Raw genomic sequence first — 22,728 nt, 5'->3', positions numbered from 1 at the left:
GGAACTCCATCCCCAGTCCCTCTGAGCTCTGGAGGTCAGGCTGGCTCAGGTCCCAACCTTCCAATCACATGCTTGGTCTGCTGGTGACCAGTCCCCATCCTGGGTCATCTCCTCTCATAGCCTAAGCTCAGGGATGTTCCAAGAAGCTTGTATATAACAAAAACACTCCTATTACCCAGGACATTTCAACGATTTGGAGTCTCTTGCTTAAGAACCAGGGACGCCATGAATAAAATGGCAAGGAAAATATCAAAATGGGAAAAATGTTTGTAACGTCATTGACAAAGATTTAATCTCCTTGATATAAAATGAATATATATCTATATTATAGATATATAGTATATGAGTAGAAGATATATATAAATCCCAACACAAGAATATGCAAAGAACATAAATAGCCAATTTAAAAAGAAATATAATGGGATCCCTGGGTGGCGCAGCGGTTTAGTGCCTGCCTTTGGCCCAGGGCGCGATCCTGGAGACCCGGGATCGAATCCCACGTCGGGCTCCTGGTGCATGGAGCCTGCTTCTCCCTCTGCCTATGTCTCTGCCTCTCTCTCTCTCTCTGTGACTATCATAAATAAATAAAAATTAAAAAAAAGATTAAAAAAATATATAAAAGAAAACATAAGAAAAAGAAAGAAAACCTCAAAATCACACCAAAAAAAAAAAGAAAAAAGAAGCAAATTAAAACAACATGTAATTTTTAACGTATCGGATTGGCAAGGCTTTTGTTTCTGGGTGTTTTTTTTTTTAAGATTTTATTTATTTACTTGAGAAAGAGAGAGAGAGAGAGCACAAGCTGGGGGAGCAGCAGAGGGAGAGGGAGAAGCACACTTCCCACTGGGCAGGAAGCCCGACCTGGGTCTTGATCCCAGGATCCTGGGATCATGACCTAAGTTGAGGCAGATGCTTAGCTGACTGAGCCACCCAGGCACCCCTAAAAATTATTAAGACTTTCAAGATGGTGACAGTGGAATGTCAGGGAGCAGCACCCTGCCAAGTGTGGGGACTTGGATGATGGCCTGGGCTATGTGTCTGTGAAGCTGGCCCTGTGGGGTATGGGGGGAGAAGACTGACAGTGGGCAGTGGTCTGGGGGTCAGGGCCTCTGGGAGCCAGCCGGTGTTTCAGGACTGCTGGAAAAGAAGAGTTGGGGAGACCAGCAGAGAGGCTCGGGGACAAGAGAAGGGGCAGGTGCGTGTGGCTCCCACCATTATAGGCATAGGTGTGATTTGTGATATGAACACATTTTGATGCGAACCATATATTTTCTTATTCCATTTCAGTAGATGTCCCATCGAATATTGCAAAAATTATCATCGGCCCCCTCATCTTTGTCTTTCTCTTCAGTGTTGTGATTGGAAGTATTTACCTGTTCCTGAGAAAGAGGTGGGTACGGTGGTGCACTGGTAAATGGTGAAAGACTGGCTCTCCAGAAAAGAAAGTATGCCTAGATACAGAGAGAGCTATAGCTAAGCTCATTATAAATTTTGCTGACCCCCTCCCCCCAAAATGTTGCTGACACGAGGGATATAGATAGCACACAACGTACAGGTAATGATCATAATACAGTACATAGGGCTCTTTATCATAAATTCCCTCTAGTTGGTTGATTCTCCCCACATGTTTTGGTTGATTTTCTTCCCCTCCCCGAACCTTTGTATCTACCAGTCCACCTATGGCTGCAGGTGATGAATGAGTGTAATTCCAACCTGAATGTTGGTTGATGTCTTATTTTCATTAAAGAGTAAGGGAAAAATGAACTAAGATGTGTAGGTTCATCAATAGAGAGGTGACTTCACTCAATCAAGGAGTAACTCTTAAATGCCAGAGGAACATTTTCTCAAAAATTTTTTGCCATTTGCAACATCGTGGCTACGGAGATGACATGCTTTCTTTTTTTAAGATTATTTCTTTGAGAGAGAGAGAGAGAGCAAGCAGGAGGAGGGGCAGAGGGAGAGGGGGAGAGAATCCCAAGCAGACTCCATGCTCAGCAGGGAGCCCAACGCAGGGCTCGATCCTAGGATCCCGAGATCATAACCAGCCTCTTGGGACGCCTGGGTGGCTCAGTGGTTGAGTGTCTGCCTTTAGCTCAGGTCATGATCCTGAGGTCCTAGGATCGAGTCCCACATCGGACTCCCTGCAGAGAGCCTGCTTCTCCCTCTGCTTGTGTTCCTGCCTTTCTCTGTGTGTCTCTAATGAATAAATAAATAAAATCTTAAAAAAAAAAAAGAGTCAGCTGCTTAATTGACTGAGCCCCCAGGAGCCCTGAAATGACACACTTTTATGCTTATTCTGCATTGTCAACATTTTTTTGCCATCATTTCCTCAAGCCTGGATAGACAACAGAATGATAGATGGAGTCTTGGTTTGTAGCTTCCTGTTTCTTTCTGTGATGTAAATATCACCACTGTGGCCAGTTTCAAGCTACAGACATGACACTGATGGTAGTAAGAAGTAACATGATAATTAGGAAGTGGTGAGTTTTGCTTTTAATGTCATTTTATTTAATTATAAGCCGATATCATGTAATTTTGGACGATGGCTGTATTCAAAGCCTGCTCTCAAACTTCCTGAAAATTTAGCAGTTGTTTCTCATGAGCTGGGATGAGAACAGTAAAGGGTGAGTGGCCTTTAGGTGTTATATGGGCAACCGTAAGTTATGGTTTGTGGTCCTATGTTGATGCACGGAAGTAGCCATGTGATGGGCTCCCACTCCTAACACCCTGGACCATATCCAGGATCACATGGATGCTCCTGGTAAGGGTTGCTGTTTGCACTGAGGAGCCTATATTCCCCCTGCGAGTGACCCAGAGTCCTGTGAGAATATCAAGCTGGGATGTCCTCCTTGTTCTCCTCCAGGCAGCCGGATGGGCCACTGGGACCGCTGTATGCTTCTTCAAACCCTGAGTACCTCAGTGCCAGTGATGGTGAGTACCATCCCCTTACCCCTCGGTGGCCAGAATCCTGCCTTTTGGGCTCCTTGGCCATCACTGTCAAGTGGAGTCAGGGGTTGACACCCGGGGAGGCTGACACAAGCTCTCTTGTTCACTTGAGCTTGCAGACCTGCCCCTTGCAGACCGCCTTACTCTGAGCAGCCAAGCACCTGGTGTATGGCTGGGCTGGTCTAGCTGGTCTGGGACCCGTGAACTGGGCTGAGAATCTGGTGTCTCAGCTGTAGGAGTGTGGATCCTGGGACCTGTGCCAGGGACGGTGCCGAGGGTCAGAGTCAGAGAGCCATGTATGGACTTGCCATCCAGGCTGGCCAATGGGAGTCGGAAGCCAAAATGAGAGACGGGAGATGAGGGGTGGGGAGGACAAGAATGAAGGGTAAGATGGGGCAGACAGGGGACCATGTGGATGCCGGGGACACACCTGCTGCTAGCAGGAGCCAAACACAGATGTGACGCTGATGCTGGTGGTGGGAGTATAGGACCGACTCAATTTCCCTTGATTGTACCAAAGGGCATTGAGCAGCCCCTAGAGGTAAGGCTTGGTTGTTCCTTCAGCGGAGAAAGCACATGCCACGTTATGTTTCCAAAGTACTTCATGCAGCCAAAAAAAAAATAAAAAAGTGACTTTTGAGGCATGGGCACTGTTGCCTGGTAGGACACTGCTGTGGGATACAGAGGTGATGTTTTTAAGGATACCCAGGATTTGTTTTGATCAGGTCTGATAAGGCATGGGGCACCACACAGGGAAGCCCCGGGGTCAGGCAGGAGGCAGAGGGAGTGTGGGAGAAGGTGGATGAGCATCTTCATTGTGGTCTCCTCAGGAGGGCAAGGCAAGGCAGGGTGAGATCGAGGACTGGCTATTTTGAATGATCTCAGTGGGTTCTGGGGTGTACAGGCTGGTCCTTGGTTGACCAGCCCTGTCTTCAAATACAGTCGCATTCTGAGCTACCAGGGTTAGGACTTCAACATAAATATTTTTGGGGGGAACACACAATTTAGCCCCCCTTTGGAAGAAGGCAGGAACCATTTTGGCTTTTCTTATGAGGCCTTTGTGCATTCGTCTGCAAATTGTTGGCCGTGTAACAAACCACCCCAGAGTTAGTGGCTTAAAACAGCCGGCATCTATTAGCTCACCATTTGGTGGGTCCGCCACCTGGGATCTGCTCAGCGGGGCCAATTTTTTGGTCTCGCCGGGGCTCGTTCACATGGCTGCAGGCTGCCTGCCGACCCATCAGCTGGTGCTGGGTGGTCTTGCATGGCCTCCGTCACATGTCCAGCGGTTGGCAGGCTGGGTGGCCTCCCATCCCCTTGGCGCTTTACAGAAACGACAGCCTGAGATGGGAAGTAGGGTCGTTCGGTGGCTGGGCTCTGAGATCAGATCGAAAGGATGAGGAGGCAGGCTCAGCTCGGCACTTCCTGGCGGGGACCCTGGATGGGTTGTGGCTCCTTCCCAAGCCTTGGCTGTCCCCTCCGAGAAGGGGGCAGCCCCACACCTGTCCTGTCCTTGGCTCTGTGCCCAGTGCCCGGCACAGGTCCTGGACCACAGAAGTCACTTAGTAGACATTTGCTGGGGGAGGGTGGTTTGGGGGGCTCAGGTGGGAGGCAGCTGGGGGTCCCTCCAGCGGGTCGGCCGAGGATGCTGCGTAGATAAATGAGGAGCAGTGTTTCCATGTTCTGTGTATGTGCCGGACGAGTGGGAGGTGCCGCGGGAGAAGATCACCCTCCTGCGCGAGCTGGGGCAAGGCTCCTTCGGCATGGTGTACGAGGGCAACGCCAGGGACATCGTCAAGGGTGAGCCCGAGACCCGCGTGGCCGTCAAGACCGTCAACGAGTCCGCCAGCCTGCGAGAGAGGATCGAGTTTCTCAATGAGGCATCAGTCATGAAGGGCTTCACCTGTCACCACGTGGTGAGTCCTGCATTTGCCCTGGAAGCGGCCAGAGGCCTCCTTCCGTGCACGCTCCCTGTCCCACATCTTCCGTCCCCCCTCTTCTGACTGCACAGTGCAGGAGGACACCAGCCTGCCACCGGCCTGGCCCCTGCTCTGCCAAGCATCCTAAAGGTGTGGGGGCCGGTGCCTACCTTCTCCCTTGTCTCATTTTTTTTTTAGAGATTTTATTTATTTATTCATAGAGACACAGAGAGATTGGCAGAGACACAGGCAGAGGGAGAAGCAGGCTCCCTGCGGGGAGCCCGATGTGGGACTCGAACTCAGGACCCCAGGATCATGCCTGAGCTGAAGGCAGATGCTCAACCCCTGAGCCACCCAGATGCCCCCTTTGTCCTTCTCTAATCCCATCCTCTCCCACCTTGCCCAGAACCAGACTCATTCCATTGCTCTCCAGAATCTTTTGTGTCTTCCCTCTTCCTGGGCCCCCTTGTAACCCTTAAACATGAGGTGAACCACCTCATGTGTTTTTTTGTTGTTGTTGTTCAATTTGCTCAGAATTTTATTAGGATTAGGTTCACAAGGAACAAGGAGGGGCTTCTGGGGGAGGGGGACAGGAATACTGCAATGACAAGTGGCCTTGCATAGATATCAAGGCTGGCTGGCGGGCTTGCGGGCTTGCGGGCACAGCGTGGGGGAGGGAGCGAGGGATGGAGGGAAAGAGAGGCTTGGGAGAACAGGGTGGCAGCAGAGCCCCCCAAGGCCACAGCGGCCCTCCCCACCTCATGTGGTTCACCTCATCCCCCCCAAGTCAGCACAGCCTCTTCATGCTCTTCTGTACCCATGGCGGTCCCATTGCTTCTCCATGAGCCTTGAGCCTTGTGTCCTTTCTTCCTCACCGTGTGTTGTTAAATGGGGTCCGCCCCATGCTAAGGCCCATTCTCATCTCTTGGATGCAGCAGATTCCTGCCCTTGTGGAGCTTCCTGTACAGCCGTGGAGTCCGACTGTAAACCCATGGGTTCCTTATGGAGGATGTTAGGAGTCAATGCTGTGGTGTGGCAGGATGTAACAGCAGAGCAGAGTCAGGGGGCTGGGAATGTGGGGGTGGGGAAGGTGTTTTAAGGATGGAGGGATCGAGGGGCGCGGGCGCCTGGGTGGCTCAGGGGTTGAGTGTCTGCCTTTGGCTCAGGTCATGATCCTGAGGTCCTAGGATCGAGTCCCACATCAGGTTCCTTGCAAGGAACCTGCTTTTCCCTCTGCCTATGTCTCTGCCTTTCTCTCCACATCTCTCATGAATAAATAAATAAAATCTTAAAAAAAAAAAAAAAGGATGGAGGGATTGAGCTATATGGACATGTTGGGGACCAGAGAGTCAGGCAGAGGGAAGAGCAGGTGCAAAGCCTTGGAGGTGGGGACATGCCTTATGTGCTCAGGGACACCAAGGAGCTCTCTAAGGGGCCGCCTCAGAGTGTTGCTGTCTGCTCCTCCCCCCACCCCAGACCAAGAGTCCAGAATCCCTCCTCCCTCCCCCGTCCCAGCAAGGCATTGACCCTGGCATTTGAGCCGGACAGACCAGGGCCCCCCACATGGGGTGCCGTGTGCAACACAGACGTCAGACGGGGGAGACCTTGGTGGGTGGAAACCTTCCCCCAGGCCCTCACCCAAGATGACCCCCCCGTGCTTGCCTCACAGGTCCGCCTCCTGGGGGTGGTGTCCAAAGGCCAACCGACGCTGGTGGTGATGGAGCTGATGGCTCATGGAGACCTGAAGAGCTACCTCCGCTCTCTGCGGCCGGAGGCTGAGGTGAGCTGGCCCTGGGGACCCAGCAGGGCTCCGCCCCCCCCCCCCCCCCACTGGCGACGGGCACCCGAGACCCTGAACCCAACCCTGTGTTTTGACTTTAGAATAACCCCGGCCGCCCTCCGCCTACCCTGCAAGAGATGATTCAGATGGCGGCGGAGATCGCCGACGGGATGGCCTACCTGAACGCCAAGAAGTTTGTGCACCGGGATCTAGCAGCCCGAAACTGCATGGTTGCCCACGATTTCACTGTCAAAATTGGAGGTTTGTCTGGCCTTCTGCTTTGAAGCATGTGGCCCAGGCCAGGTTCGATTTCGGAAGGGGTTGTCTGACCCAAGCAGCTCAGCTTTTTCCAGTAGTGCAGAGCGGGCCCCTGGTCCTCACACTGTAGTTTAATTGCATTTGCACGTGGGCATGCGTGTTTACTGCTCTGCATAACTGTGTTCCCCGTCAGTGGAAGCCACCACTCTAGGAGCCCATAGATGTGACTGGCGATGGATAAGTCGCCACGATTTTCCTGCCCTCATGCAGGAGGTGCTCTTTATCTGCATCCCCCAGCCCCTGGGTAGCCCCTGGCCACCTGTGGCCATTTACATTTAAGGTAACTTAAATTAAATAGAATTGGAAATGTGTTCCTTGGCTGCACTGGCCACATTTCAAGCGCTCAGTCGCCACCTTGAGCCTGCTGGCTGCCATATCGGGCCATGTAAATGTAGACCGTGTTCATCATCATCACAGAACGTTCCACTGGACAGGGCCATTCAAGGGTGAACAGTAACATAGAGCTTGTATAAACAAGATAAGGAAGGCTGGGAAAGGAGTCCTGAAGGGAACACAGAGTTCCTTCGTAGAGAGGAGACACCTCTCTCTGCAGGGAGGCAGGCTTTGGGCCAAAACTTGTAGGATGAGTTGACCTGAATGACAGCATGCCAGGGGGCACTCCAGCATATGCCAAGGCCTGAGGCCAGAAGGATGGTTGATGTGGGGTGAATTTAGAGGAACGTGGAGGAGAACAGACCAGAATGAGATGTGAGGTTAGGGAGAGAGGCAGGAGGCAGACCTGGAAGGGCCTTATTAGTCAATTAGTCACCGAGGTATCATCCCAAGGAGCCAGTAGGAAGCTAGAAGTGATGTGATCCTATTTATGACCCCAAAACGACATTATCAGCAAGGGAAGCCAGAAGTGGTGGCATCCTCCTTATAATCCCCAAAGACCTCTTCCCTTAGCCATGGGAAACAAGAAATAGTATGATCCTGTAGCTTCTCTTGTGCAGTGGACTGTCCGGGTCAGGATGGGGGGAAGGTCCTGCAGGTGAAACTGGCAGTGAGCCTGGGGCGGGGCTGGAGTGATGGAGAGGAAGAGTTGGATTAGAGCAGGATGTGGAAGAAGAGTGGGTAGGACGCGCTGCTGTTGTAGATGTGGGTATGAGGAGAGAGGTCAAAAGGGGACCCAATCCTGGGTTTTAAGCTGGGCATCTGGGTGGTGGGGGGCCCATACCTAGCAGAGAAGAGCATGTTGGCTGCAGAGACCCAAAACTTCGGTTTGGGATAACTGCAAGGTCATGGGTGGGAAGGAAGTATTGCTGAGAATGGGATTCCCAGGCTGTGGGCCAGAATGTTGCTTCTTGGCCACTTGGTGCTTCCTTATCCTTCCCCTTACCTGGTGGTCCACTCTCTCCCTCTATTTCCCCATGAGTACCCTCAGAATCCATTCTCACTGGACTTGACCGCCACCTAGGTGAGCATACACCTGGGGCAGGTGAGCCCATCTGAAGGTTCTCCAAGGCATGGGGCAGTAAATATGGAGACACCTGGACTGTAGGCTAAGGGTTAAGACCATGTGAATCATTTGTTGTCAGACTTTGGGATGACCAGAGACATCTATGAGACGGATTACTATCGGAAAGGAGGCAAGGGTCTGCTCCCCGTGCGGTGGATGGCACCGGAGTCCCTGAAGGACGGGGTCTTTACCACTTCTTCTGACATGTGGTGAGTTGTGCATGGATTGGCGGACAGAATGCTGGGCTTGAATACCAGGTCCTCCCACCAGTGTGACCGGCAAGAGGGGGCCAGTTAAAACCCGCCTTCCTTCCTCATAGGCTCTTGATCCGGGAAGTGAAGGGGATGTCCTGTCTGAGGACCCTTGCACGGCTACTTGTGATCCGATTGACACTAATATAGGCATTTCTGAATGCAGCATGAATTGTTTAATTAACTGGCCAACCGCGTTCTAGGAAACCAAGAAAGGGGGCATGTGTTTGTGTGTGTGTGTGTGTGCGTGTGCTCTAATGGCTTTTTTGTTACTACTTTCAACTGTCGTTGGCAGGTCCTTTGGCGTGGTCCTTTGGGAAATCACCAGCTTGGCAGAGCAGCCTTACCAAGGCCTGTCTAATGAACAGGTGTTGAAATTTGTCATGGACGGAGGGTATCTGGATCAACCCGACAATTGTCCAGAGAGAGTGTAAGTGTAGAAAGAGTGCAGTGCACGGGCTCTTCATCAAAAAGGCATCACCCTTTGGTTTGTGTGTCTTACGTCTACACGTGAGCTGGTGTTAGCATGTTGTGTCTTCGCATGGACACTTTTTTGCACATCATACTACATATATGCACGTCACATCTTTACACGTGTGCTGTCTTGCATATCATGTCTGTGGAAGGCTATAAAGAAACCCCACAGCAGTGGTTACCACGGGAGAAGGCAACTGGGTGGCTGGGGTGGGATATTTCTGCTTAACTGTCGATCCTTTATATACTTTACATTTTGTCAGGGAATTAATATAATCTGACATATCAATTATATCTCAACAGAATTGGGGAAAAAAATCATAAGCATAAACATTAGAATTATTTTTTGGTCAGGGAGATGTGTTACCTATCTCCCCACTCCCCCAATTTTTGTTGTAAATTTTAGTCATAGAAAAAACAATTTTTTTTGTTATAGGACCAAGACACACAAACAGGCCATTAAACACTTCCAGACTTGTCCAGTCTTACTAATAGTCTGATAAACATAAAGTAAAATGAAGGAAAATACTATCTTCCTAAATTAGCAAAAAAAGGGAAGGAAGAACAAAAGAAAAGAGAGCTTTAATACTCTGTGCTGGCAGTGGTTTGGCTAGATAATCCTTCTTATCCCCCTGTTGTTAATAGCTGCTCAGAGCAATGTTATTTTAAAATTGTATTTATTTATTTGAGAGAGCGAGAACACATGATCAGGGGCAGAGGCAGAGGGAGAAGCAGACTCCCTGCCAAATAGGGAGCCCGACATGGGGCTCGATCCCAGGACCCTGAGATCACAACCTGAGCTGAAGGCAGACACTTAACTGGCTGAGCCACCAGGTGCCCCTAGAGCAATATTATTTAAAGTCTCAAAAAGATTGAAGTGATCTAAATACCCAGCAACAGGAGAACTGCCAAGTAAATTTATAAATTAAAATGATGTAGCAATTGAAATTTTAAATGATGCTTATAAAAATATTTTACAACTTGGTGGATAAGCCTATGTTAAAATGTTAAGTGTAAAAAGTGTGCATCTATTGTTTCCAAATGTCTCCAGATAGAAAAGGCAAGAGGTGAGATCTGTAGGAGAGTTGAGTGCAAACTAAATTTTCTTCATGTTTTGGTTCTACGAGATTGTTTGCATATAATGTCCTTTATCAATGTTTCTTAAGAAAAAAGTTTCCTCTCCTGGAAAATTCAGGGGGAAAGACCATTTGGAGGCTTCATCCCCCAAAGAATAAGACTGTTAATTTAGAAAACTCGTTTGGAAGGGGACCTCATAGGAAAAAGTATGAAGCAGAGTTATTTAGAAACTCTGAGCAGTTATTTCTAAATGTTGCTTCTTGAAAGTCCTTTCCTAGCCATGAGCAGCTGCCTGTAGTTTCAGGACCAGGGAAATGAAGTAGGCCCTAGGGCAGGGGTCCATAAATTTTCTTATTTCTTTTTATTTATTTGACAGAGAGCCAGAGAGCACAAGCGGCAGGAAGGGGCAGAGGGAGAAGGAGAGGCAGACTCAACACAGTTGAGCAGGGAGCCTGATGTGGGGCTCGATCCCAGGACCCTGAGATCATGACCTGAGCCAAAGGCAGATGCTTAATTGACTGAGACACCCAGGCATCCCCACAAACTTTCTTTAAAGGGCCATATTATAAATATTTCCAGCCTTGTGGGCCATGTGGCTCTCGGTTGCAGTGATGCAACTCTGCAGTGTAGAATGAAGATGGCCATGAACAGTACATAAATGAATAGGTGTGGCTGTGTGCCAATAAAACTTTATTTACAAAAACACTTCAGGGAGCCAGATTTGGTCCACGGGTGGGAAATTTGCCAAACCCTGCCTTAGAAGTTACAGTGGGAGAGGAAGCGGTAAAATAGAAATCCCAAGCCCCCAGCACCTGTACTGTGTGCTCTTGTAACCCCTGGCCAGCACCCTGGAAGTCACGAGTGCTAGACCTGCAGGATGGCTGCTCAGAGAACATGGTTCGCTAGGTTCAGTCCACTTAGCTGCCCCATCAAGCCTCAAGCATCTCAACCCTGAAGGATCTTGGACCCTAGAAAGAGTGCTCATTGGCACAGGGAAGCCTTTCAACAGCCCCAGTAGGTATTAAGTTTTATGAAATGCACCAAATGGGGATGGCTGGGTGGCTCAGTGGTTGAGTGTCTGCCTTTGGCTCAGGTAGTGATCAAGTCCCTGGGATCCCTGGATCGAGTCCCCACATTGGGCTCCCTGCATGAAGCCTGCTTCTCCCTCTGCCTGTGTCTCCGCCTCTCTCTCTGTGTCTCTCATGAATAAATAAAATATATTAAAAAAAAAAAACTAGAAAAAAAGAGAAAAACATGTGGCTGCATCAAGAGGGGCCCTTCCTGATCTCATCTGGGAAATCCTGTTTCTGTCTTGCCCGTTGCTTGCGCTGGTGGCCGCCTTCTGATATTGGCACTTGTCATCATGGGTGTGGGACACAGAGGACAGGGTTGGGGTGGGGACTGCTTGGCCGGATGCCCCGGGGCCATTCCTGACTTGTCCCTCTGTCCTGCAGCACTGACCTGATGCGCATGTGCTGGCAGTTCAATCCCAAGATGCGGCCCACCTTCCTGGAGATTGTCGACCTGCTCAAGGATGATCTGCACCCCAGCTTTCCAGAAGTTTCCTTCTTCCACAGCGAGGAGAACAAGGCACCCGAGAGCGAGGAGTTGGAGATGGAGTTTGAGGACATGGAGAGTGTCCCCCTGGATCGGGCCTCACACTCTCAGAGGGAGGAGGCCGGGGGCCGGGATGCAGGGTCCTCGCTGGGCCTAAAGCGGAGCTACGAGGAGCACATCCCCTACACTCACATGAACGGGGGCAAGAAAAATGGACGGATTCTGACTCTGCCAAGGTCGAATCCTTCCTAACAGCGCCTGTCTTGGGGGAGGGGATCCCGTCTTCAATTTCCTCTGCTTTGAAGGCCTCCAGAAAACTCAGGATTCTCATACGAATCTGCCACAGTGTCAAACGGAGCTCAGAGATCATTACTATCCATTGCTGTTCATCTATGACTTAAAAACACATTTGTTTGCCAATTTGACTAGCTGTCGGAGAATTTAACTGTGACCCTGGAAGAGAAGGGGTTTCCTTGGCTGCTGTCCTTGTAGACAACTGAGGTTTTAAGCCAGGATGTTACTTTTTTTTTTTTTTTTTTTTTTAGTAGATTGAAAGCAAGCACCTGTTTTTACAAATCTCTTTTTTCTTTCCCTTTTTTTCTTTTTTCCTGGTATCTGAGCTACAGTATAAAGCATAAAACTTGTTTGTGGAACAAAAGTTTGAAAGAAAGAAAAAAAAAAGCCAACCCTGTTCCAGTAGAATTTCAGGCTTTACAGAGCGGGCTTTGGGAAGGTTTTTCTCATCCAGGCTGAAGGATTTTTTTTTTTTCTTCACAAAAATCAGTTCCTCAAATTGACCAATAGCTGCTGCTTTTATACTTTTGATAAGGATCTGCAGTCCCAGCGTGTGGCTCACGTGTGTCTGTGTGTATATGTGTGTGTGTATGTCCAGGCTAGACATGGCTGGTGTGTGTGTGTATGTGCACACAGTCATGCGTGTGCAAAGTGTTCATGCCGAGTTGATGCTTTGGGGGTCGGCTCATGAAGGTTCTGTTCTTCTCGAGCTCCTGATCCTCCCATCTCCTTCCTTTTTATTTACTGGGAGACTGTGCCCTCCACAGATTCTTCTGCCCCAAGCCTAGTCTCAGGAGTCTTTTCTCCCTTAACTTTGGTGAAAAATGTTTTCCGGGAGCCAAGGGAGTAGTTTGGAGTGATAGTGGATCTTTTCAAGACCAAACAAAGCTAGGACATAAAAAAAGAAAAAAAAGAAAAAAAAAAAAAAGAACTGAGATGATTAAAAGTTTTGAGAATATATTGTAACATATTTAATTTTTTAAAACTCTCCAACGTCAGCCTCATAAGTTATTACCCTGTTTCCTGGGGTGGGGGGAGGGCTTGTGGATTGGTCTGCCTGTGTGCAGAGGGGGTGCGAGGCACCAGTGGCTGATTTGTTTGGTCTTAAAGGCATCCACTTTTCTGGGAATAAAGCCACATTAGCTGCTGACCCTTTTGGACGTGATGAGGCCATGCTGAGGGTGTGGGCCATTGGGTTTGGTGGATGGTTTGATTTCTGCTTGGGTAAGCCGATAGCCACCTGGAACTGAGTCCTGCCTTCAGACATACTTGTGGCTCTTGGATCTGTTGGTTCCTTGTGTGTACCTCGCACGCTTCCTCAACTGGGTGTGCACAGCCTACAATTATTGTGCAAACAACCGAATCAAATCCCAAAGTGCCACAGCCCAGATGGACTTTGAGAACACTAAGCAATATGAAGCGAGATGCACCTGTTGGTCCCCTTCACCCTCAGGGCATCCAACTGTCCTCAGAGTTGACCTCCCAGAAGCTGCTCTGTGCCCAGTGACCTCAGCTGGGCCAGATGTGGGGCCTGAGCAGAACTCTCAGGTGCTTATGATGTTGCAGTCCCCAAGAGAGTAGAGTCTGGAGGAGAAACTGCTAAGGACCTTCACGCCAATGAGAACTTCTGAATGGGCGTGAATCCAGTTTCTTCCCTTTGGGGGCAAGAATCACAGCTGCTCAAATAAAGAACATGGTGAACTCATTACTTTGGTTCATCAAAATCATCACCCACGGGTTATCCCTGAGAGCATTTTCTCATGAGTTTTTGATTGCTTCCTTCTCCTCTTCTCTTAAAAGTTGTGGGCTTAAGAACAGGATAGAGACAATGGCGACCTCTGAACCTTCTTGATTAAGAACACAGGTAGACATAAATCCCAATTGCCTATTACTCTCTTATTTATATGATTTGAGAAATTACAGCATGTGAAATATTTCTGGGGAGCCTCAATGATTGGGTACAAGGAACAAGAGTACAGAAATTATTTTCGCCAAATTTATTTTGTACATATAAGAGGGTCTGTACGTAAATTAAAAACATGTAGATCTAGGTATTTTGTTCTTTTCATAGTAAATTTGTAGTGGCCGTATACGACACTAGCAACAATTTTCACATTTTTCTAATTCAGAAAGGTTTTCTTATATTAGGGGAAAATTATTTATTTTAATATATAAAAAAATCACTGTAAAAATCACTTTCGTAAAAAAATGGAGTGCATGTAAATTTTTATCAAAAGAAAAATAAACAGGTGAATGTGGGGTAATGATTTTTTTTTTCCAGCACAGTCTACCTCAGTGTATCATTAGGATGTGGTTCAATAATGGACATCTTTGAGACTTCAGAATTCTGCCTGGATCCAATCTGAATCAGGGAAAATCTGTATCAGCTGATTCCAAATGCCAGGGACCAGTAAGAATTTTGAGGGAGGGAGTTGGGATAAAGTGTGGCTTTCGTGTGAGCATTGATCTTTTTTCTGGCTGATAGTCTTCTCTGAATTCAATCCCCCTCCACTTTGTTTTGATCCTCCATCCATTGACACCATGCTCCCAAACATGAGCAAAATTTCAGGCCATCATGATGTATCTGATGTGTGCAGTGCCCAGGCCTGAGCTACTTTCCTTTGGTGAGGAGAGGATACTCCCATCTCCTGCTGGGGAAAAAAGAGGCTGTGGTGCAAAGCCAGCATCCCTACTGTCTCACTGCATCCCCCTGAAGTGAGGACAGAGGTGCCCTGGGCTCTCCATGGCTTGTTCCTATTCCTTTTAAGCTCAGATGCTTTTTGGGAGTGGAATGACGAATTGCACTGGTGGGCACCTCACACACAAACATCTGATGTAGCATTTCTATTCTCTAAGTGGAAAGGGGAATGTTAAGAAACTCCAATCCAAAACCCACCAGCATGCTGAGTATGTTTTTTAGCAACAAAACCTTGGACCCCTGTGTTTGGTTGACTTCAGGCCAATGCTTGTTTGAACTTGTGGGGCTTTGAGAACCCATGTGTAAGCTTGGGAAGGACCAGCAGGGCTGTTGTCATACTTGCCAGACCTCACTGCCCCTTGTCATACTTTCAGACACTGCCCCCACAGACTTACTTACCTTTCTGCACTTACCCTGGGGGGGGGGGTAGAGGAGAGAGCTGGGCCCACTTGCACAAATGGGATTTCATCTATTTTCCTTAGCCGCCTCTACTACTGCAGTGAGAAGAGCAAGCAGCCATTGGGTCCCAAGCCTTTTTCATCACATAATGTTGACTAACAATGACTTTGGTCCTGGAAAGTCATGGCTGCCCTGGGGAGGGGGTTTGCAGTGATGGGATGTACTGGGGGGACTTATAGTGATGAGCTGTAAAAAAGGCAACAGCCAGCTTAGGTTGACACTTTTTTGTTGTTTGCTTTTAAAGATGTCTCATTATTATTAAAACCATTTTCATTAATGTGGCCTAATCCACATAGTAATTTCTTCTTCCGGGAGGAGAATAGCAAGCACATTACTTTCTCCCAGGACCAGTGATGTCAAACACACTTCTGGAAATGTTTGTATTCTGGGAGCTATCCTTGGTGCTTTCCTGTTACTCAAGCTAGTAGGGAGAAATGCTGCTGGTTCTCTTGGAGAGATGTTGAGCACAAGGGAGAAAGTATGGGAATTGATGCAAGGGTCTGCACATGCAATCCTGGGACTGTCGGAGACTGCTGCCAATTGATGGACAAATCTTCCATTCTCTCCCACCAGAGCAATCTGCCATAAAACGTGCTTGTTGGGTTGAGAGGTGTTCATTTGTAGCTGTCAAAACAGTGGTCAGTGGGCAGCACTGCCTTCAGAGCATGGTCCATGCTAGTCATCTGGGTAGGTGATGGATGTGCTGTAGTCCCAGGTACAATCGCTTTTCTACTTCACGGTGAGTGAAAGTTTGGTGTTAAATGTCTTTTGGATACCACTTGGCGAGTCCCTGACACCTCAGGCTCTTCAGAATTATGATTTTGTTGGGGATAGGGAACAGGGAAATGCTGATTGTATATAAACGGTACATGTAGAATGGTGTCCCTTCAGAGAGCCTTCCAGAATGTTCTTTAGACTATTGCTTTACACCAGAGGTGAAGTTGAAATGGAAAGAACAAATGCTGATTTGTTCCTGTGTTTGAAAGAATGTGATGGACTTTCAGGGGCTATAGCTAAAAGTGAATGTTTCCTTAGGGGTCCCCCAGAAGCAGAGGGAAACATTGACTTTTTGAGCTCACTGTCAACTCATACCAGTTAGGGTCCAGAACCAATCTCCAGCCAAATACTTATTTGGATATAGGCCCTAAAAGTCCTTCTTAAAAACCAGATCATGAATCTGAGGCTCTTGGTTCCCTTTGAGAAGGAAGGAACAACTTCCAAGATAAGTGTGCATCTATGCACACATTCAGGAATGGCTTGCTTGTTTAGTCTTTCTACTTTGTGTGCCTGGGGGGTCTTGGCCCTGCATGTCAGCAGCAGACACTTCCCATCTGCTGTCAGCTGCACAGGATCAAATGTGCCTCGGCTTATGTGGAAAACAGCTCAGAAACACAAAACCCACCAAAAGCTCAAATATTTTTTCAATGTTTTCCTACAAGAGCCAAGTAGCACCATGTACAGAATATGCCTTTTTTTTTTGGAAATATTGAAATTGCTCTGCATGTAAAATATGGGATAATTACCTGTTTATATGAAAATTCTGAATAAATTATCTGAGAATAGCCTTGTTTTTGCGTGATGTTCAAGCAAGGACCTGTGAACTGTGTGGGGTTGTGGCTATGGGTTGGGCTGTGTTAAGGGAAATCTAGAAGTTATGGGTATGTTTTAAGAAGGAACAAAACTATGGGTTCTACAGAACAATGAAGCAGGAGGTTAAATATTTTATAATCAGGGCTGATGATCTGGTACATACCTGTACAGTTGAACTGGTGGCTTAAATATTGAACTATTTACATACCATTTGGTAAGTAACCACTATCCATGATGCAAGCACTAAGGGGTTCACTGCAGAGTACAAGGGAATCTCCAGGATCTTACTCCATTCCACCATGCTGAAGACTTACATATTGAATACTTTTAATGTCATCCTGGCAACATGAACCTGACCCCAGGGTGGGTGGTCAGTGGGGGACCACAGATTGAAAGAATATTTTGAACAGCCTTGCACAAACTATACACAGAGTGCAGTGGGTAAGGAGATAGACTCCCTGCCTTCAGCTCCCTGTGCTTTGAATGAGTCACATGACTTCACATGTTAGTTGTTGCTGTGTAACAAATGTCCTCAAAACTTTGTGGCTTAAAACAGCAAACATTTCTTTCTCACAGTTCTGTGTGTTGGCTGGGTGGGTGTTCCGGTCACAGTCTCACCCCATCTATCCATCCATCCATCTAACCTGTCCACTCATCACCCATTTACCCATTCTTTCACACATTCATCTGTCCATCAGTCTGTCCATCTGTTTGCCCACCTACCTATCCATCCATCCATCTTCTTTGGGGAAATGCAAATAACCAAGTGTTCCCACATTGCTGATGGGAACATAAATGGTGCATAGGTACCATGGGGAAAAGTTTGAAAATGTTAAAACAGAGGTCTCAGCTGGGGGGTGCCTGGGTGGTACGGTCAGTTGAACGTCAGACTCTTGATTTTGGCTCAGGTCATGATCTCATGCATTGTGGGATTGAGACCCAAGATGGGGCTCCACACTCAGCAGGGAGTCTGCTTGAGGATTCTCTTCCTCTGCCCCTCCTCCTTCTCTAAAATAAATAAATAAATCTAAAAAAAGAAAGAAAAGAAAAAGTTTGGAGGTTCCTCAAAAAGCTAAACACTGAATGACCATATGACCCAGAAATTCCATTTCTAGCTATATGTAAAGAAAAAAAAAGAAAGCAAATGTTCTGGCAAAAATGTGAATGTTCATAGCACAGTACTTTTCACAGTAGCCAAAGGGTGGAAACAACTCAAATGTCCATCGACTGATGAGGGGGTACTCAAAAAGTGGTTTTTATACACAATAGAATAATGTTCAGCCAGAAAAAGGAGTAAAGTTCTGTTATATGCTACAGCATGGCTGAACCTTGAAAACATTATTCGAAGCAAAAGAAGCCAGATACAAAAGACTATATATATTGTATGATTCCATTTATATGCAATGTCCAGAATAGGTAAAATCACAGGACAGAGTAGATCCATGGTAGCCAATGGCCGGAGTGGGTGGGAAAGGGTGTGGCCACTTAATGATTACAGGGTTTATTTTTGGTGCAAAATGTTCTAGAATTAAAGATCGTTGCATAACACTGTGGCATTACTAAAAATCACTGAATTGTCGTTAAAAATATTTTCTGTTCCGTGTTACATGAATTTTTTAAAATATTTATTTATTATTTATTCATGATAGACACAGAGAGAGAGAGAGAGAGAGAGAGAGAGAGAGAGCGAGGCAGAGACACAGGCAGAAGGAGAAGCAGGCTGCATGCCTGGAGCCCGAGGCAGGACCCGATCCTGGGACTCCAGGATCCCGCCCTGGGCCAAAGGCAGTCATCAAACCGCTGAGCCACCCAGGGATCCCCAAGTGTTACATGAATTTTTAAAAAAGAGTTATTACTTGGGTCATGAAATAAATGCAGGGCTGAGGTCAGGCTTACCTAGAGATGGAAGGTTTGGGGATTCTGGAAGAAACGGGAATCCCCAAACCCTTACTGCCAGGTTCCTGCAGTTTTCCCGCATCACATCTCTGTACAGTGTTCTCTGAGAAGGGTCCAGCAGGGCCCACTCCTCCTGGCTGAACTCCACCGCCACATCCTCGAAGGTCACCGAGTCCTGAGCGGTCACAAACATCATGGCTTAGCCAAGGACCACCCCCACCAAGTTAACAGGAGGATGACAGGATTGAAACAGGGAACCCAAAGCACAGGATGCATGGGTGCGGTTCTGAGCTCAGCCTGCAGTGCTCCTCTCCTGTCAACCTACTCCCACTCCTAAGGCTAAACGTACCTCTAACACGTAGGTGATTCTATTATTCCAGTGAGACTGTGAAACTGCAGTCTTATTCCCTCAATCTCAGGGTTGAGCATAAGATTGGGTCATGGTAGATGTCAGAGAAATACTCCCCAGTGGCCTTCATCAATTGCTTGACTATGTGACACAGTCATGTCTTTTCTTTTAAAACTCTCAGCATAATCTAATATATAAAGTGACCCTGGGGGAAGCTATGAAAATGCAGAAAATGTTGACAAACACTAACATTTTCTGGGCAGCCCTTTATCCACCATCAGATGCCAAAGATCTTGGAATGCCTGAGAACCTGGTTTGGTGGTGGGGCTCCAGGCTGAGAAAGGTAAGTCCAACTTCCAGTCAAAAGAATAATCATTTGGAAAAAAGAGTATGTGACTCACCGGTAACCAGCCTGTCAGGAAGCCATGAGCCAACCCTTCCCCCTCCGCGCATCCTCTCTGAGGGGAGGCCGAGTACAGGGAAGGCTGAGCTGGAGAAGAAGAAATGGGTCAGAAGAATCTAGGATTGCTTTATACTCTGGCACTCACCAGTTTGGAGGCTTCCCCCACTTAGTTGTAACTGGCCATACCCCAACACACACACACACACACACACACACACACACACACACACAGCTTTCCCAGGACACGAGGGCACAGCCCTTTCTCATCAGGGCCAGAAAATAGGCCCAAGGCTCTTACTGCCCTGGAGGAAGACATTATTATTCCTATTTCACAGATGAGGGAATTGAAGTTCAAGGGACAGCACTGTACTTTATCAAGTTTATAGAAAGAATGAAAGGTACAGTTCAAAGGCTCTCCCACATTCACCACACAGGTGACACCCCCACGGATGCTCAAATCCCCAAACCCCCAAATCCCAAGAACCACCTGGAGTCCCAGGGACCCCGGACATTCGGGCCTCTACTCCTGCCTCACCACTCAGCCCCTCCTTTCCTGCTCTGTGGTGCAGGGGCCTTTAACACCGCGGCTCTGGGGGCCCCCCAACTTACCGCAGGTGGGAGACAGAACCATGGCCGCCATCCTGTGACTCAGACAGAGAACCTGGATGCTCGTGCTCTTGTCCCCACAGTGCACGCAGGCCAGGCTCTGGAAGAAACGGGAAACAGGAAGCCTTCCCAGTCTCTCTCCCTCTCCCGGCTGCTGAGGAAGAACCTGCCTCAGCCTGCCCGCCATGTCCTCCTTCAAAATGCAAGTGGGCTCTCCAGTCCTGGGTCTTCACTTTGCTTGGCAGGTGATGGGCGCAGGGCACGTGAAGGCATAACCTGTCCTCTTCTGTCCTGACCAGTACGACCAGCACATGCCTGTCCCGCCCCACTCAAGTCCCCAGCTTCACTGGGTCCCAGGGCACCTTCCTCCCATCCAGGTGGTCGTCACACATTCCCAAGCACAACCCTTTACCAACCGGGGACAAAGTATATTGCTAATTCTGCCTGTTTCCTACTGATGGACACGAGTTCCTTCTCATCTTTTGCTGTTTGGAAATAATGCTCCCATGAATAACTTCATATTATCTTGTATTTTGGGAGGTTGACATGCAGAGTGTATTTCCAGAAGTGGGGCTGCTGGATATGTGTAGCAATGTTTCTGAGTGTCATCCTTTATACATAGTGCAGGAGAATACCATTCAGTAAATAAATCAAAGTTGTTAGGAGCCAATATTTTAAATATGACATATAAATAATATAAAATTAAAAAGTTAAGGAGAAACACCACTGCAATGTTAAAACTGAATTAAAAATACCATGTTAAACTCATGATTTTTTTAAAAGATTTATTTATTTGTGATAGACATAGGAGGCAGAGACACAGGCAGAGGGAGAAGGAGGCTCCATACAGGGAGCCTGATGTGGGACTGAATCCTGGGTCTCCAGGATTATGCTCTGGGCCAAAGGCAGGCACTAAAACACTGAGCCACCCAGGGATCCCCTAAACTCATGATTTTAAAAAACATTTAGTTCCTGGGTGTCTGGCTAGCTCAGTAGGTAAAGCATGGGACTCTTGGTCTTGGGGTTGTAAGTCTGAGCCCCACCTGGGGTGTAGAGGTTCCTTAAAAATAAAATCTTAAGCAACAACAGCACCCTCCTGCCAAAACCACACATATATTTCCTAACTATATCCAAGGAAAGTCCTAGAAGGAATGCTACTCCAGGACCACTTAGTTAGCATACTTGGCATCTAGATCTTGTTTTTTTTGTTGTTGTTGTTGTTGTTTTGTTTTTGTTTTTTCGTTTTTTTAGATCTTGGTTTTTAACACTATTCACCACTACAAGAAGCAAAGCATGAACTAATAATGGAAAAATCTCCAGTATATGTTAAGGGGAAAAAAGTAAAACAAAGAAAAATGCACATGGTACTACAATGTTTTGTATGAGTAAAGTGGAAACAAGAATATATTTGCTTGTATTCAGTTGAAAACTTAGAAGTATAATGCATGATAAAGCATGAAAAGTCATTACCTAGAGGTCGCTAAGGGAAGAATAGGATGGAAGAACAGGTGAGGGCAAGATTTTGTAACATATACCTTTTCACATCATCTTGGTTTTTTAAGATTTTTTTAAAATCTATTTATTTGACAGAGAGACAGAGATAGTGAGAAGCCTGCTGAGCAGGGAGCCCCACATGGGGCTCTATCCCAGGACCGCTCTATCCCAGGACCCCGAGCCAAAGGCAGATGCTTAACGGACTGAGCCACCCAGGAGCCCCCATATCATCGTCTTGGTTTTGAACCAAATGCAAAAAAAAATTTTAACCAGAATTTTAAACATGTGAGTATTTTAGAAGAAAGTGAAATACTTTACTTTTTAACCCTCACTCCTGGAGACTCCTGGTGTCACCTGAGCACATAAAGGGCCCCTCAGCAGTGTTGCACAGTGGAAGCAGCTGGGACCTGTTTCTACAAGTTCCTCAGGGTACTCACCTGGTCACACAGAAATCCACAGATCCCTGAGGACACGTGGAACTCGAGGCTGGTTTTAGCACAAACTCAAACTGGAGAGACACTTCTCCTGCCTGGGGGAAAAATAAATAACGGCAGGAAGAGTGCTTTGGAAGCTTTTATATAGAAAATAGTAGTTGTTGGATATAGAAAGAACACCAATGCATCATTTTTTAAATTTACTGATTTTAAGATGTAGTAAAACCCAGCTTGTTTTGGCAGCGACTGAATTCGCCTGGTTCCCAGCCCCGTCTGCTCCCAGGTGGGGGAAAGCAGCGTCAGGCTGTGCATTCGCCCTGCGCATGCCTGGTTCTTGGGATGCAGCCAGGGCTCATCACTTAGGGGCCCATCGGATTAGTGACTCAGCTGATTTTGATTTGCACAAGACGGACTGCAGAGACGTAAGGCCCCGGGGAGGGCTGGCTTCCTGACCTTGGCACTAGGGACACTGCGGAGGGGTGATTTTTTGTCGTGGGGGTGGCCCGGTGCATCGGGGGATGTGGGGCAGCATCCCTGGCCACTGCCCTCTAGATGCAGGATGTGACCACCGCACTGTCCCCCGACAGGCCCGGAAGTCCGGGGGCCGGGCAGAGTGGCCCCCAGGTGAGGTGACGGGGACCGTGCTTTCTGAGCGGGGACGGCGGCGTCCAGAGCCAGAGGCTGACCTGAGGCACAGCCTGAGGCCCCCGGGTGCCCGGAGCGC

General features: G+C 47.8%; 2 protein-coding genes across 6 annotated transcripts in view; one reads left to right on the top strand and one right to left on the bottom strand.

Moving 5' to 3' along the window:
- The window catches only part of INSR (insulin receptor), a 135,528-nt gene extending 118,734 nt beyond the window's left edge, over window positions 1-16,794 (top strand). For all 5 annotated transcript variants that reach the window (XM_072787405.1, XM_072787406.1, XM_072787404.1 and 2 more), the window contains 8 exons: window positions 1,288-1,390; window positions 2,864-2,931; window positions 4,618-4,862; window positions 6,535-6,645; window positions 6,747-6,906; window positions 8,502-8,631; window positions 8,969-9,103; window positions 11,679-16,794. In XM_072787405.1, the coding sequence (XP_072643506.1) occupies window positions 1,288-1,390; window positions 2,864-2,931; window positions 4,618-4,862; window positions 6,535-6,645; window positions 6,747-6,906; window positions 8,502-8,631; window positions 8,969-9,103; window positions 11,679-12,033 (1,307 nt within the window). In that variant the 3' untranslated portion in view covers window positions 12,034-16,794. The remainder of the gene's footprint in view (window positions 1-1,287; window positions 1,391-2,863; window positions 2,932-4,617; window positions 4,863-6,534; window positions 6,646-6,746; window positions 6,907-8,501; window positions 8,632-8,968; window positions 9,104-11,678) is intronic.
- Window positions 16,795-18,510: 1,716 nt separating this feature from the next.
- Window positions 18,511-22,256, bottom strand: LOC140610892 (zinc finger protein 558-like). The gene is made up of 4 exons (XM_072787429.1): window positions 22,008-22,256; window positions 20,080-20,176; window positions 19,469-19,557; window positions 18,511-18,893 (listed from the first exon to the last, which is right to left on the bottom strand). The coding sequence occupies exons 2-4, from the start codon at window positions 20,108-20,110 to the stop codon at window positions 18,684-18,686; spliced, it is 330 nt and encodes a 109-aa protein (XP_072643530.1). The 5' UTR covers window positions 20,111-20,176; window positions 22,008-22,256; the 3' UTR covers window positions 18,511-18,683.
- Window positions 22,257-22,728: the final 472 nt, after the last annotated feature.

The sequence above is a fragment of the Canis lupus genome, chromosome 19 (genome assembly GCF_048164855.1).
Source record: "Canis lupus baileyi chromosome 19, mCanLup2.hap1, whole genome shotgun sequence".
NCBI classification, from domain to species: domain Eukaryota; kingdom Metazoa; phylum Chordata; class Mammalia; order Carnivora; family Canidae; genus Canis; species Canis lupus.
Note: the sequence above shows the minus strand (reverse complement) of the source record. Positions and strands in the feature narration are given on the sequence as shown.

Coding starts and splice junctions, on each gene's coding strand:
- LOC140610892 (XM_072787429.1), bottom strand. CDS start 20,110: ATGGCGGCCATGGTTCTGTCTCCCACCTGCG. Junction 19,558..20,079: donor GGTTCTGTCTCCCACCTGCG/GTAAGTTGGGGG, acceptor CTTCTTCTCCAG/CTCAGCCTTCCCTGTACTCG. Junction 18,894..19,468: donor TCCTGACAGGCTGGTTACCG/GTGAGTCACATA, acceptor GTGACCGCTCAG/GACTCGGTGACCTTCGAGGA.